We start from the raw sequence: 15,760 nt of genomic DNA, 5'->3' as shown, positions 1-15,760 counted from the left end.
ATCCCTAGAAGGGAGTGTATTAATATAATGTACTGTCCCTTTAGAGTTTATTTCTGAGTTAATTATGCTTAGAATTTGGAGGGGATTATTTTTTTAATAATTTTGGGGGGCTTTTTTTTAGTTTTTTTGCAAGACAATGGGGTTAAGTGACTTGCCCAAGGTCACACAGCTAGGTAATTAGTGTCTGAGGTGGGATTTAAACTCATGTACTCCTGACTCCAGGGCCAGTGCACTACTCACTGTGCCACCTAGCATCTGTCTAGTGAGGTGTTAGTTGAACACAACTTGAATTAACTCAGCTTAAAAAGTAGAAATTTGCATTCAATTATTCAGTACAGAAAGCTACCTTCATCAAGGGTTTTTTAATTTATAATTTCTGATCAGAAATGAGTCACAAAAGTTTACTTTTCCAGAGTTGAGTTACTCTGCACATGAGTTTTCTTCATTTGTGTCTCTACTTGGTAGCTTTCTTTAAGAATATGTTCACAATTTTTCATAGATACTTCAGTACTTTTTGGATGACTATGAGTGAGGTTTATGCATGAATTATAATGTAATTATTTATGAATTTGCTTTAATTTATGAAAACCTATGACATTATTAATGCTTTTGTCTTACTTTTAAGTAAATGTTTATGTTTAACATCCAAAAAAGTCATTATAGCGAGCGGCTGGTTGTATAAATAGAAACACATCAGTAGGGGCTCAAGAAATAGAATGGCAAGGAGAATATACTTGCCTTAAAAACAATTCTCTAGATGATTTTGAGAGGTTTTGGAGTGTGACTGCCTGGTTGGTATTCCTTCTTTGAAATTCCTTCCTGCATATAAGGGTACATTAGAATTAACAAGCCATCCCAACGAGTCAATAGGTGTCCACATATCCAGATTAGAATAAGAAGTTCTGTATCTTGTAGAGGTAAAACCATCTAGGTTTTATGTTTATGACTGTTTATGACTTTGGAACTGGATTTAGGCCTAGGGGACACTGGAAGCCAGAAAGTCAGAGCTGGTTTAAAAAAAACAAACTTGAGACAGGAAGGTTTTAAAGAAAAATGAGTTTGGGAATATGCACAGGTAGATAATGAATTCTAGTTTGTATATGTTGAATTTAAGACACTTATGGGACATCTAGTTTGAAATATTTAATAGTTCATTGGCTATGTGGGATTAGAGTTCAAGAGATTATGAATAGATAGATCACTAAATAGAGTAAATTGATCTTGGAGGTTAGAACTTCATACAGATAAGTTAACCATTACAAAGTGATAAAGTCACTATAACTATAAAGAAACTATAAAGAGAAAAGAAATATATCAAGAATATTTCCTTGGGGGTATATGCACAGTTACTGTGTATGGCAAAGATGGTGAATCAGTATAGGGCATTGATAAGGACTGATGAAACAGGTAGGAGGAAAACCATGATAGAGGGGAGAGTATTCAGAATGTAGTCAATAGTAAAATGTATCAGACAAGTCAAGCATGTTGAAAATTGAACTTTCTCATTCTCAAAAGCCATTAGATTTGTTAGTTATCATGTCAGAGATCATCCAACATATGTTTGAAGCAAAAAACATATTGGCTGTTTGTGAACCAAAGAATGGGTGTTATCTGATAGTGGCAGCCCTGTTCAGAGGCTATTGGTCCATAAAAGAGATGCATGAGCAAATACTCAATGTTCAAAGAACAGCAGTTTCTTTCTTGAATGGATCTGGAACAATGAAAATAGCTATTTCCCACACCGGGATCTGAAAATATTTGCCACCTTCATTGGTAACAGTCCTACCATTCAAGAGCTTTTAAAGTGCCATTTCTGAGCAGTTTATAGCCAGGTTTTTCAAAAAGGCTTTTTTTATACTGGTACACTGGAGGGAGTATGAATGAAATGGAATTCATTTAAGGAGAAAGCAACATGAATGATTTGGTTTTTTGAGCATCAGTAACAGGATCAGGATGCCACAGCTAAAGAGGAGGGAGAATTTGAGGAGGAGGATGAAGAAGAAGTGGTGTAAAATTGTTCATTTGGATACTCTGTAAATTACTTTGAAAGCTGTATGAATTCTTTTTATTCATTCACAAACTTTTTTTGAAGTTCACATCTTGCTGTTTTGTTCTTTGACATCAAATGCTTTACAGATAGCACAATTAAAGCAATTTTCACAGTAGAAAAAAATTGGTAGTTACTATATCATTGGTAACTTTGCAGAAAGAAGTTTTATTTGAGAGATGAAATTAGTTGAGAAAAAGTTGAACTAAAATGGATAGAGTGGTCTTGTTTGGCTGAAAAGAGGACAAGAGATATAAGAAATAATAGCTGAAATTTTAGCTATCTTTTGTTTGGTAGATGAAGCAAATATGAGCATGTTTGTTGGCATCAGAAAAGAAACTAGAGGAATAGGAGAGATTGAAGATTAGGTAGAATGAGGAGAGTGGAGAAAATTTAAAATATTAGTGTATGGGTTCAAGTATTGCATGCAGAGTGGGTGACCTTGGTAAGGAAAAAGAGTAACTGTTCATCTAAAATTAAAGGCACGGGGGTGGGGGGGGGGGGTGGTGGAGCCAAGATGGCGACAAGAAGGGATCGAGTCTTAGGAGCTCTCTGATAAAACTCATCAGCTAAGGACTCTAACTAAACTTTTGAGAGATAGAACCCACAAAGGGATGCAGTGAGGCAGTTCTCCTACTCAAGGTAACTTGGAAAAAGAGCAGAAAGGCTCTGGTCCCCAGGGTCGGAGGGGCGGTCCGCTGGAGGGGTAGCCTGACAGAGCAAAAGAACTTCAGCCTCCCGGGGAAGCAGCACCAGGGCGCTGGGAGTCACAGCTCACAGCAGCAGGGGAGTCTCCTGAGCTGCACCCCAGGGAGCACCGGGCACAAAGTGGGGGAACAGCAGGGGACCCTTGCTAGAGCGAGCACTTGGAGCCTAGCCCTCAGGGCACATAGAAAGCAGCTTGGTCTTTCTGCAGCCCAGACCTGGAAAAAGAAGCAGGCGGAGCCTTAAGCAGGAGCCCCCAGGGCATGAGCCCATTGAGCTGAGGGAGGGGAGTGAAGAGAAACTGTGAGCTCAGTCCTCTGCCTCTGGAACAGGACTCTGGGGTTCTGACCACATTCAGATCCTGATCGCAGTCTAAGCCCCACCATAGAACAGCAGGCCCCCCCCCCACCTCAGCCCATGGCAGAGGGAGGTGCTTATGGTCATTCACAGACCAGGAGGGAAGACAGAGCCTCACACACTGAGACCCTTGTGGGAGTGTCCCAAAAGCTCAGGAAGCACCCCCAAAACCAGGCCCAGGCTGGGAAAATGAGCAAGCAGAAAAACAAAAGGAAGACAATTGAGAAATATTTTGCAAATGAGCCCAAGAAGGATCAAAATACTAAGTCTGAAGATGAGGAAGCACAAGTTCCTGCATCTAAAGACTCCAAGAAAAACAGAAATTGGGCTCAGACTATGACAGAGCTCAAAAAAGACTTTGAAAATCAAATGAGGGAGTTGGAAGAAAAACTGGGAAAAGAAAGGAGAGAGATGCCGGGAAAACATGAAAATGAAGTCAGCAGCTTAGTCAAAGAAATCCAAAAAAATGCTGAAGAAAATAGCATGCTAAAAACCAGCTTAGGTCAAATGGATAAAACAGTCCAAAAAGTTATGGAGGAGAAGAATGCTTTAAAAAGCAAAATTGGCCAGATGGAAAAAGAGATAAGAAAACTCTCTGAGGAGAACAAATCCTTCAGACAAAGAATAGAATTCAGGAAGATTGATGAATTTAACAGTAATCAGGAATCAATACTTCAAAACCAAAAAAATGAAAAATTAGAAGAAAATGTGAAATATCTCATTGAAAAAACAACTGATATGGAAAACAGCCTTAGGAAAGATAATTTAAAAATTATTGGAATACCTGAAAGTCATGATCAGGAAAAGAGCCTTGGCATCATTTTCAAAGAATTACTACAGGAAAATTGCCCTGATATTCTAGAAGCAGAGGGCAAAATAGAAATGGAGAGAATCCACAGATCGCCCCGAGAAAGAGATCCCAAAAAACCAACCCCCAGGAATATTATAGCCAAGTTCCAGAACTCCCAAGTCAAAGAGAAAATATTACAAGCAGCCAGAAGGACACAGTTCAAATATCATGGAGCTGCAGTCAGGATCACACAGGACTTAGCAGCAACTACATTGGAAGCTCGTAGGGCTTGGAATACAATATAACGGAAGGCAAAAGAGCTTAGAATGCAGCCAAGAATGAACTACCCAGCAAGGCTGAATGTCCTCTTCCAGGGAAAAAGATGGACTTTCAATGAACCAGGGGAATTTCAAATGTTTCTTTTGGAATGGCCAGAGCTGAACAGAAGGTTTGATCTTCAGATACAGGACTCAGGTGAAGCATGGAGGTTGGAGGAGAGGGGGGAAATATGAGAGACTTAATGAGGATGAACTGCATGTATTCCTGCATAGAAAAATGACACTGATAATACTCATATGAACCTTCTCAGTTAATGGAGCAGGTAGAGAGAGCTTTTATAGTTGAAGCACAGGAGAAAGCTGAATTAAAAGATAAAATATGGTGTAAAAATGGAGTCAATAGAAAAAAAGGGAAATGGAATGGGAGAAAGAAAAAGGAGAGGGGGAATGGTCCAAGATATTTCACATAAGATTTTTTTATTACAATGAGCTATTGCAATGATATGGAAGGGGGGAGGCAAGGGGGAATGATGCTCTTATCAGAGATGGCTAGGAGAGGAAACAGCATATATACCAATGTGGTATAGACATCTGGAGTAAGAAGGAGGGGGGAGCAGGGGGAAGGGGTGGGGATGTGAATAAAGCAGGAGAGGATGGACCATGGGGGGGGAGAGTGGTCAGATATAACACATTTTCCTTTTTACTTCTAGCAAGGGGCTGGGATTGGAAGGCCTGTCCAGGTCCATAGGGCCAGGTGGATTCTGGGCCCAAGGGGTGGTATGGGGGCTCAGGGCTTCTTGGCCCCAGGACCAGGGATCTGTCTGCTGAGCCAGTCAACGACCCTACAGCAGAGTCGGAGTGAAAGGAGAGAGAAAATAGAGTACATGGTAATGGAGAAATAAGAAAGGAGGGAGTTGCTATCAGCAATGGCAAAGGTGGAAAAATATGGAAGTAACTTTTGTGATGGACTTATCATAAAGAATGAGATCCACCCATGACAGAGTTGTTGGTGTTGGAACAAAGACTCAAGCACATTTTTGTTATTATTATTTGGGGGAGGGTACAGGGCAAGTGGGGCTTGGTGGCCTGCCTGGGGCCACATAGCAGGGTGATCTTTGGGTGTCTGGGGCCGGATTTGGACCCAGGTGCTCCTGGCTCAAGGGCCAATGCTCTGTCTGCCACCCAGCCACCCCTACTATTATTACTATTTATTTTATTTGGGGTCTTTTTTTTTTTTTTTACTTCTTTTGGGTTTTTGCAGGGCAGTGGGGATCGGGTGGCTTGCATGTCACACGGCTGGGTGATTGTTGCGTTTACGAGGCTGGATATGGGCTTGGGTGCTTGTGGCTCCAGGGCTGGTGCTTCATCCATTGCGCCACCTGGCCATACCTATAATTATTACTATTATTTTTTTAAATTATTTTTTCTCTCCCCTTTACTTTATTTTGCCCAAGCAAGTCTATCTATATTCATGGGGGAGGAGGGGTATTTTGTTTACTTGTAAACAAGAATATTTTATTAATGTAAAAAAAATTTGTACAAAATGAGAATAAAAAAATAAAAATAAATAAATAATAAATAAGTTAAATTAAATTAAACTAAAGGCACAGGTGTAAGGGAATGGTGCCAGGTAATGATAAAGGCAAGCAAAGAGTTTGTGGGGAGCAGCCCCAGTTTTTCTTTGGTAATATATGAAGGACATGACTCTCAGCTAACAAACTGGAAAGGAAAACCAAAAGTTTTCAATAGCTGATATAGGGAGGAGGAATGAGAATCAAACAGAATTTCCTTGGTACAATGAAGTCCCAGTTGATATAATACAACATAATTTTGTGTAGTAGTAAATTTAGCTAACATATTTACATAATTTTTTTCTTTCTCTACACAGTAACACATGAACAGAAGTGGAGAAGATGGATTGTGAGATTAGTTCAGTATTGGGTTTGGTAAAGTCTGAGCAGAGTTAGGAAAAGGGAACAAGGGATCCAAGAATGAAGGAGAACAAGAAATGGACCTAATTCATTAAGGGAGATTGGTGATAGAAGAGAGTAACTAAGTTAAAAGGATGATGACTTAGCAAAATTATTAGGAATAAAGAGCTTTCAAACACAACAAAGTTAAAGACTATATTTAGTATAAGCAAAATAGAAAGGAAATGATATATTGTGAATGATAAAGGACTACTAAATACTTAATCAAAAGGTGAATCATTTATGAGTGATAACAAGATCATGAGTGATATCATTTTGAGTATAGCTGAGATGGGTATGGAGAAGTACAGATTATAGAACTGGGAGGTTAGGGAATTTTAGGAAGGAATATCAACATGTGTTGAAGAATTATGAGGGCAGAAGCTCTGAGGCAGACTCTAAGTTCAGTTAGAAGGGAGAGAGCAAGTTCTAGGATTGGAAAGTCTAAATTGGGTAATACCTTTTTTTTAAGGTCTTTTGCAAGGCAAATGGAGCTAAGTGGCTTGCCCAAGGCCACAGAGCTAGGTAATTATTAAGTGTCTGAGGCTGGATTTGAACTCAGGTACTCCTGACTCCAGGGCTGGTGCTCTATCCACTACTGCCACCTAGCTGCTCTGGGTAATACCTTTTGACATTGTGAATCTTAAAAGGGGTGAAGTTGCTGTGTGATAAGAATCTGGAAGAGACAGTGAAAGGTATGCAGTACCCTGTCTTTCATTCCATAGCCAGTGAGTCAGGGTGATGCAACCAATACTAGAAAAAGACAGATTGAAATACAGTGTCCTCCAAGAGAAATTAAGTTTTAATGAGGACATGGAAGGAAAATGAGGAAGACTTTTGCAATAAAAGGAACCAGTATTCTAGTAACCATTGGAGGAATGGTGAGAAGATTTGCCTAGTTGCATTGTAGAGGTGGCTAGTATTTTGGATGATGGAAATGAGAGAATAATCTGTACACTGAGATTTAGTATCTAACTATTGTAGAGAATAAGAATGGATGAGAAATTTATAACCATTGGGAGATGAGTATAGGTGGAATTAACAGTGTTTTGAATGTAGCTTCATTAAAGAAGGCAAGTGAGAAAGATATTGTCTTTATTGAGTTTTGGTTTTGGCACTTGAAGAATTAGCTAGAACCTGTAAAAAGCATTTGATCCTTTGGGGAGCAGCAATCATCAGTATTTTGGCCCCTACAGTCTTAGTAACATGTTAGGTTAGAGTAGAAACAGCTCTTGGTCTAGCAAGTCAAGGTTTCCTGGGTCTCAGTTTTCTCAACTCTAAAATGAGCTTGGACAAAATGTCTTCTAAAATCTCTTAAGAATTCTAAATCTTTGATCATATGATGGTATTGTGATTTCCTCTTTTCTATCCTTTGTTTCCTTGAATTTCTGTCTCTCAGAATGACAAAGGCACATATTTGTGTGTGTATATGTTTGAGAGAGAAGAAATGAGAAAAAGACAAAGATAGTTTGAATTTTAAAGTGCTTTTCTTTAATATGTAAATACTGACTTCTGAGTCATGAGGCCAACAAGATGGAGGATAACTCATTTTCTACAATCCTCATGACCCCTAACACTTCTTGAAAATATAAATTACAGCAGTTTCAGCTGTCTATAAGGTCTAGAACACTAAGAACTCAAGCAAGGTTAAAATCTGATAAACTAATAGCAGAGGATAATCTCAAATCTTATTGTGGTCATTCAACATCACTTCAGTTATTACTCAGACAGGATTGCACAGGCAGATCCAGAGGCTTTCAGCAGAACCCAATTCTACCCCTGCCTCCTCTAAGAATTACAGAAAACCAAAAAAGTCAAAAGCTTTCTCTGAATGGGACAACAATATGGCAGTGTTCTTTGCTATAGAAGAACTCAGAGGACTGAGGATCCTAAAGGAGAATTCTATCAAACTTTTAAAGGACACTAAAAGTACTACCCAAATTATTCTTTTTTGTATTATAATTTAGTTTTATTTATAACAAATGGAAAAATAAAGTATGCACCACTAGCATGGATATATTAATTGCTAAACTTCATGCCCTCTAAAGTATCACCCTGGAATAAAAACGTGATTATATTTAAGAGAAGATGAAACACCAGTGAAAACCTACTAGCTTTCTAATAGTGCTCATAAGGCACATTAACCAATTGAAATATATGATCTGCATTTTAAAAACTATTTATTATATCAATCAGTGGGCTACTTTTCTCATATTGTAAAAATGAATAATAACACATAAAACTTAAATCTCAGGAAAGAAAAATAAAGAGAAATCCTTCAAAAATCATTATTTCACTATGAAGTGTCTTTCAAACAAGGTAACAAAATAAGGTTTCTAAGGGAACATAAAAGATTGAAAATTTGGCTTTCTGATATTTACCTAAGACCCTATAGATTTAGGCCATATAAGAACTGCCTGAGTTTTTTTTTTTTTTAACAATTTGAATTATAGCACATTTTTCAAGTTGTTTTACTTTTTTCAATCTCGGATCCATAAAACAATTGGGCAAGTTGTTCTAGAAGAGTTCCTGTGGGAATGGATACATGTTAATGGTTGGTAATTTGTCTTTGCATACTGAAGGCATTTGAAAGTTTAAATTTTTTTAGTAGTTTTGCATCTTATTTTAGATTTGCTCAAATTATCCCACAGGTTCTACACATTTGGGTGCTCTATATTTCACCCCATCCTTACAGAATTATCACAGATTCTTGAATCAGGGAATACCAAATAAATGAACTTTAACAAACTAGCCAGAAATACCTGTTGAACATTGATTTCCATTGCAGAGATATTGAAAGGTAGAGATATTAAAATAAAATAAAACAAAAAAACAGAGGACCAGTTCCACCCTCAAGGGGTTTACAATAAAATGGAGAAACAATGGAAGCATATCAAATATACTGATAAAAACATCCTTTTATCAATAGAAAGATTTAAGAAATCTCATTTATTTGACTATTGGGAGCTACACAACTGAAGCCATGTTAAAAGAGAACTGTATTTAAGAGAAGATTTATTACAATTTACCAAGTTGGAGAAGAAATAAGAATGGATTAAAAAATAAAAAATAGGAAGAATGATAGGTATGCTGAACACTTGCTATTATGTAACATGGTAGCAAAAATATGAGATTGTGAGGGGTAAAGGAGCCTGAACTTGTTTATGTCTAAATGTAATTTTGATTTACTGCAAATCATCAATATGTTAGAGACAGACATTAAACATCACTGTTAGTTCTTGATAATGACCAAAGAATAAAGCTGACTAAATTTTTTTGATCCCCATTCAGTCTGTCTGGGATTAAATTACAAAACTTTTGTGCTTTTGACTTAAAGTGTCACAAGTCTTAAAGAGTTAAAATGCTCCAACTATTCAGGTTCTGACATTTTGGAATTTATATGAAGGTTTTATTAAATGTTTTAACCTAATTTGCTTGAACCAATTGTGACAAAGGCATATAGATTTAGATCACCTATAAAAAAACAAAAAACAATGCCCATTCTGCAAATAACCAATTAAATTAGTGAGAAGAGTAGTTTTGACTGTATGCAACTAGGAAACCCCAGGAGGCATAAATTGGGACAATAGTTAGACAAATAGACAAATAGTCCAAATAGTTGGACAAAGACAATAGTTAGAACTTCTGTAAAAAGGCACTGATTATACATAAATGCTATCATTACAATTTTAGTAAATATTTCAGTATTTAACTGATCCTATGATCCCAATGTGGTCAGTCTCATACAAACTGATCATCATTATGGCTGATTAGCTCAGGTATTTATAGAGCCATCACAACAAGACCAGGGTTGCGACTCTGATTCCATTTTAGGTTTTGCTTTATTACATGGTTGTGATATTACTTAAGGGGCAATGTGTCAAAAAGTTTTACATAGGTCAGCAAAAATCTACTGAAAAAGAGTGGATGCCATTGTGAGTAGTTAATCATTTACAGTTAACTATTTTTATAAGAGTTAAAGACCTGGTATATCATGAGACCTTAGTTAGTAGTTAGTTTTTTAGTAATGTACAGTGTCTCTGAGTAGAAGTTGTAAACAGGAAGAAGGAAGATTGCCAACTCTGACTTATTCCTATTAAGATTGTAAATACCTTTGAAGGGCTGATCAGAACAGAAGAAGAAAAAAAAAGAATGTATCCAGAGAAACTTTAGTTAGCATGTAAAAATACAGTAATTATTCATAAAGAATAAAATGTCAAAGTCAGAGAACAGTTAAAAATTTAAACAGGGCTCATGCCAGGGTCCAAGACTTTTTCTGTTAGCTACTTCTCCAGGTACTGCAATTCATGAACTTTTGTCATAGAATTCTGGCTTATCAAGGCAGATCTCTTTGCTGTTGAAGGGATAGTAGACTCAGTTTCCATTCTTATCTTTCTTCTGGGAGAAAGAAATCCATCATCTCCATCCTACATTTAAGAAACTCATCTTTTCTCTTCATCACCTTTTTAATTCATCTCCTTTTTTTAGTGCATTTTTCAACTTTAATTGTAAGAAAACTGATTTCCCTGGCTATGTCTGTTTCAGAAGAGGCATGTTCTTTCTTTTATGTTCTAGCATGTGTTTCAGACTTGAGCAGCTTCATCATTGGGACTCCTTGAAGTTACCTTGTATCATTCTACTGAATGTTCCAGGCCCTAGCTCCCAAGGTGGTCAGGATCCAGGACCCGATGGCTCTTTAGAATATGCTGTGTTGGAGCTCATTAGTGCACATTCTGATGTGATATACAGTCTTTCCTGGAGCAAGAGAAGGGACCAAGGACACTTGGGATCTTAAAAATGAAAATTTAGGGCTGTCACCCCACAAAGTACATTCTTGAGGTATAAATAGTAGGAGATAGACTCTGTGAATGCCCACATTTTAATGATGTTGAATGTATATGTTTAAAGTCTTAAAATGGATCAATTCCACTCAAAATTCTGATTTTTTCATAAGTAATCCAGAATACCATTGACCAAGGCGTCATTCGCAACCAACCTGGTAAAAAACCTTTGTATAAACTCAGAAATCCTTCCCCTTTAACACACTGAATCAAGCAGTCGGTTGAGGATTTATACAGCAGTCCCCTTCCTTTTTTATCTGTGGGTTGATTCATCACTCGACTTTTGATGACATCAGATGGTGTTCCCAGAAGACAACATACCAGTCCAGAACACATACTTGCCAAACTATGAGTCAAAATATTGTCTTCAAGTACTGTGTTCAATAATAAAAAGCGTTTCACTGAATCATAGGTAGCTAAATCTCCCATGTTCACCAAGGCTGCTCTTTGGACGTTTGGCACCCAGCCTGCCCAAAGGCCACGCACTCCTCCTTCTTTCAAGATCTTTAAGAAGGCATGATGCACACCATGATATCGTAAAGGCTTGCCTTGGAGTTTCCTTATTCCTTCCATCTGCATTTGAACCTTCACTAGATCAGCAGGGGTAGAAAAAAACTGAGCCAACGCACCAGACAATACTCCTCCTATGACTGCTTGACAAAAAGGAAATTCGTTATTTTCAGTTTTCCCAAAAACCGAGTCACGAAGATATTCATAGATGACCATTCGGACCCCAGAATACAGTATTTGTCTATAAACTGCAGGTATTCCTCCTTGCCAGAGCTTTAGAAAGCCTTCCTCCTGTACGATGCCAATGGTTGTCTTTATCATGCCCCGGTAGGGGGTACTATCTCTGAAAAAACGGTTACGGCTAACTGCTGCTTCTCCTTGCATCTGGAGTCGAGTTTTTGTGAGTTCAAGAGGAAAGGTGCATATCTCGGCCACAGTGGAAGCGAAGGAGGACAGTATGAACGTGCTTGTTTTGGGCCATCTCCGAGGGAGTGTCAAACTTCTCTCTTTCTCCACCTGGCGGGACATTCAGCAACAGGACAAGCGTGGAACCCCACTCCCCTTCCTCCCCTGCCGGGGCTCGCCTCCCAGCCGGGGGCAGCCCTTGTCTCAAACAGCCAGCAGCCCGATCAGAACCATCTCCCGCGGAGCTCAGCCCAACGATTCCCGCAGGAGTGCCCAACGATCCCCCGAGGGGAGCCCGCCTGCCACCTGCCTGCCCCCCGCCCCCAGCCTGGCTGGACCACAGTCAGACTGTCAAAATTGGGAAGGAAATCACCCTGCTAGGTTCCTTTATGATAAAAAATATGATTCTAGTACCTAAGCCAGAGAAGGATAAAACAAAGGAGACCAACATATTAATAAATATTAATTCAAAAGAAATGCAATTCTGAAAGATTCATCAAAAAAGTAATTCACCATGACCATCTTGTTTTTATAAGATACAGAATAATTCGTTATTAGAAAAACATTCAACATAATTAAAGCAAAATGATAAAAAAAACCCTACAATTATTTCAATAGATGCAAAAATCCCTCATTGTGACAAAGCACAACAACCATTTATGCTAAAAACCCTACAAAATACAGGCATAGAGCAACATTTTTGATATCTCAAAATATCTAAAATCAAAAGCTAGCATCATATACAATAGAGATCTACTAGAACCTTGCTATACACACATAATTTGACATATTTTTAGAAATACTGACAGTAGTAATAAGATAAAAGAACATAAAGGCATAAAAATAGGTATAAAGGAGAAAATAATTACCCCTATTTACTGATGACATTATAGTTTACTTAGAAAATCCTAGGGAATCAGAAATTATACTATTCAAGATAATAACTTCTGCAAGATTTTGGCCACAAAAAAAATGCTTTTAAAAAGCAATAGCATTTCTATATTAATGTTTGTCCTTCATTTTTGAAGAAGGCCATGACATCAGGGAGTTGATACCACGACAAGCATATGAAATGGATCTGAGTGCTAAGTCACAAGTCCCAGGAGTCATCTGGGTCCAGTGGCCAGATACAAATAGGACTACTCTGGAGGCAATCAGGGTTATGAGACTTGCCCAAGGTCACACAGCTAGTAATTGGCAAGTGTCTGAGGCTAGATTTGAATTTACATTCTTCAGAATCCAAGACCAGTGCTCCATCCTCTGCACCACTTAGCTACCCAGAATTTATATATCATAACAACAAAAGTCGAAGCAACAATATAAATGGAAAACTCATTGCAAATAACTTCAAAATGCATAAAGTAGCAGGAAATCAGTCTATGAAACTATAAGATACTTGTGAAGATTCAAGGGGGCAGCTAGGTGGCACAGTAGATAGAGCACTGCCTCTGGAGTCAGGAGATACCTGAGTTCAAATGTGACCTCAGACACTTAATTACCAAGCTGTGTGAACTTGTGTAAGTCACTTAACCCCATTACCTTGCCAAAAAAAAAAGATTCAAAAGTGTTTCTTAAAGAATAATTATCAAGGATATCAGCTCTCTACTTTGTCAATATAACAAAATAAATATAATAAAAACAAAAGCACTGTCAAAGTTAATTTACAGTTTTAAAGTTATATATCAATCAAAATATCACAAGAATGAGTTACAGAATTTTTTTAAAAAAATTATTTGGAAAATAAAAGTTCTAGAATATCAGATAAATATTGAAAGAAAGGAATGAAGGGAAAATATGACTTTCATACCTCTATATTATAAAGCAGTAATTAAAAAACATCTTCTGTTTATTCAAAACAGACAAATAGAATAGTAGAGCTCAATCATTAACATCCACTTGACAGGGGTGGAGTCAAGATGGCAGAATAGAGGAAGCACTTGGCCAAGCTGTCATAATATTTCCCTCAAATATCATTAAAATAATGCCTTAAATTGAATTTTGGTGTGAGAGAGAAAACAGATATTCTTCTAGCCCAAGACAACTTAGGAAGTGGGAAAGAGATCTCTGACAAGAGAGTGGAGACTGGTCAGAAGCCTATGTGGTAGGACATTGGGAAAGAGACCAAAAAAAAAAAAGATTAGGTATCTCTTTCTTATTAAAAACAAAACTCAATTCCAAAAAATAAAGCAAAATATACCCCTGATCATAGCCTATATGTCTCAGTGATTTTGAACCACTGTAAGTAATTGTCCAAATCCTATTCCCCATTCCCACCTCTGGACTGTTTATTCTCATCCCCTTCAACTCACCCATGCTAAAGTTCAAACCAAATCTATCCACCCTTTCCCCTGTGCCCTCTGTAATGCTTGATACATAGTCAATAAATTTGTTTTCATTTAAAATCTTTTTCTCTCCCTCTCCATCTTCTGGCAAATAATTAAGACCTGGCTCCTTCTTGATGATACAACTTTCCTCACCACCTTTTCCAGTTCTGACTGTATTTTCATTACCTTCTGCTAATTGACTGAGGTGGGATAGCTGGTCAAATATTCCTTGATCCTCACTGCCACTTTTAGATTCTCCCCCTACCATCATCATTCATTGACCTCTCCATATAATCTACATCTTTTACTCAATCAGAATACTGATAGCTGTTTTTTTTTGTTTTTTGTTTTTGGTGACAAAGAAGGGAACAATTTGTGGTATATGAATGTAATGGAAGATTATTATCCTGTAAGAAATGATGAGCAAGTATATTTCAGAAAAACTTAGAAAAACTAACATGAACTGATGTTGAGTGAAGTGAGCAGAACAGGAAAACATTTTATATATAGTAACAGGAACATTGTGTGATAAAATAGACTTAACTCTTCTCAGCAATGCAGTGACCAGAGATGGTTCTAAGAGACTTGTGATGTAAAATGCCATCCACATCCACAGAAAGAATTCTGAATGCAGATCAAAGCATACTATATTCACTTTTTAAATTTTTCTTTCTCGAAATTTTTCCCCTTTTTCTGATTCTTCTTTCACAATATGACTAATATGGAAATATGTTTCGCATGATTGTGCATCTATAACCTATATCAGATTGCTTGCTGTCTTAAAGTGGGGGAGGGAAGGGAGGGAGTGAGAGAAAACTCAAAATTTTAGAAAAATGAATGCTGAACTCAAAAGCTTGCAAAAAGATGAATGTTAAAAACTATCTGTATATGTAATTGGAAAAAATTAAAAGTTTTGAACAAAAAAATTGAATCCTGAAATTTATCTTTACATGTAATTGGAAAAAATACTATTAATTAAAAAACCCTTTCTTTTTCAAAAAGCTCCATACCTAACTCACAATATTTTTCTTCTACCCAACTCCTGTACATGGGCTTCATACTAAAGGGATTCAACATGCTTACTGATATCTTTTTAAATATCCTCACCTTTCAACCTATTTGCTCCCTGTGACATAATCCTCTACTTCATTTCAAAGATCATCAGTCCCTTGCTGTTACCACTACTCAAAAAGCATCACTTCTATATTCAAGAACTCTGAAATTCCCTTTTCTGATCATAATATATTTCCTTCCCACCTCTCCTTCTGCCTTCCCATAATAAACCCCACTCTTCATCTCTACCAAGACCTTCAATTCTGTGATCCATTAGGTCTCTCATAGACCCTTATTTTGGCACTTGCCACTTTTTCCTTCTTTCCTCTTCTTGAACCCTGGTGAATCATTTTAATTCTATACTCTCTTTTTGTCTTGAGTTCTTGACCCCCTTATTATATTGGTGATTTTTTTCCTTCAAACCTCTGCCTGGGATTACTTTTACCACCCACAGATTTTTGCTCCTACACATTGGGCTAC

General features: G+C 37.5%; 1 protein-coding gene across 2 annotated transcripts in view; it reads right to left on the bottom strand.

The window, feature by feature from the left end:
- Positions 1 to 12,154, bottom strand: part of SLC25A27 (solute carrier family 25 member 27) — a 66,075-nt gene extending 53,921 nt beyond the window's left edge. For both annotated transcript variants that reach the window (XM_074227417.1, XM_074227418.1), the window contains exon 1: positions 10,260 to 12,154. In XM_074227417.1, coding sequence (XP_074083518.1) covers positions 11,058 to 12,026 — 969 coding nt within the window. In that variant the 5' untranslated portion in view covers positions 12,027 to 12,154 and the 3' untranslated portion in view covers positions 10,260 to 11,057. The remainder of the gene's footprint in view (positions 1 to 10,259) is intronic.
- Between the last annotated feature and the right edge of the window lie 3,606 nt (positions 12,155 to 15,760).

This window comes from Macrotis lagotis, chromosome 3 (assembly GCF_037893015.1).
Source record: "Macrotis lagotis isolate mMagLag1 chromosome 3, bilby.v1.9.chrom.fasta, whole genome shotgun sequence".
Taxonomy (NCBI): domain Eukaryota; kingdom Metazoa; phylum Chordata; class Mammalia; order Peramelemorphia; family Peramelidae; genus Macrotis; species Macrotis lagotis.
Note: the sequence above shows the minus strand (reverse complement) of the source record. Positions and strands in the feature narration are given on the sequence as shown.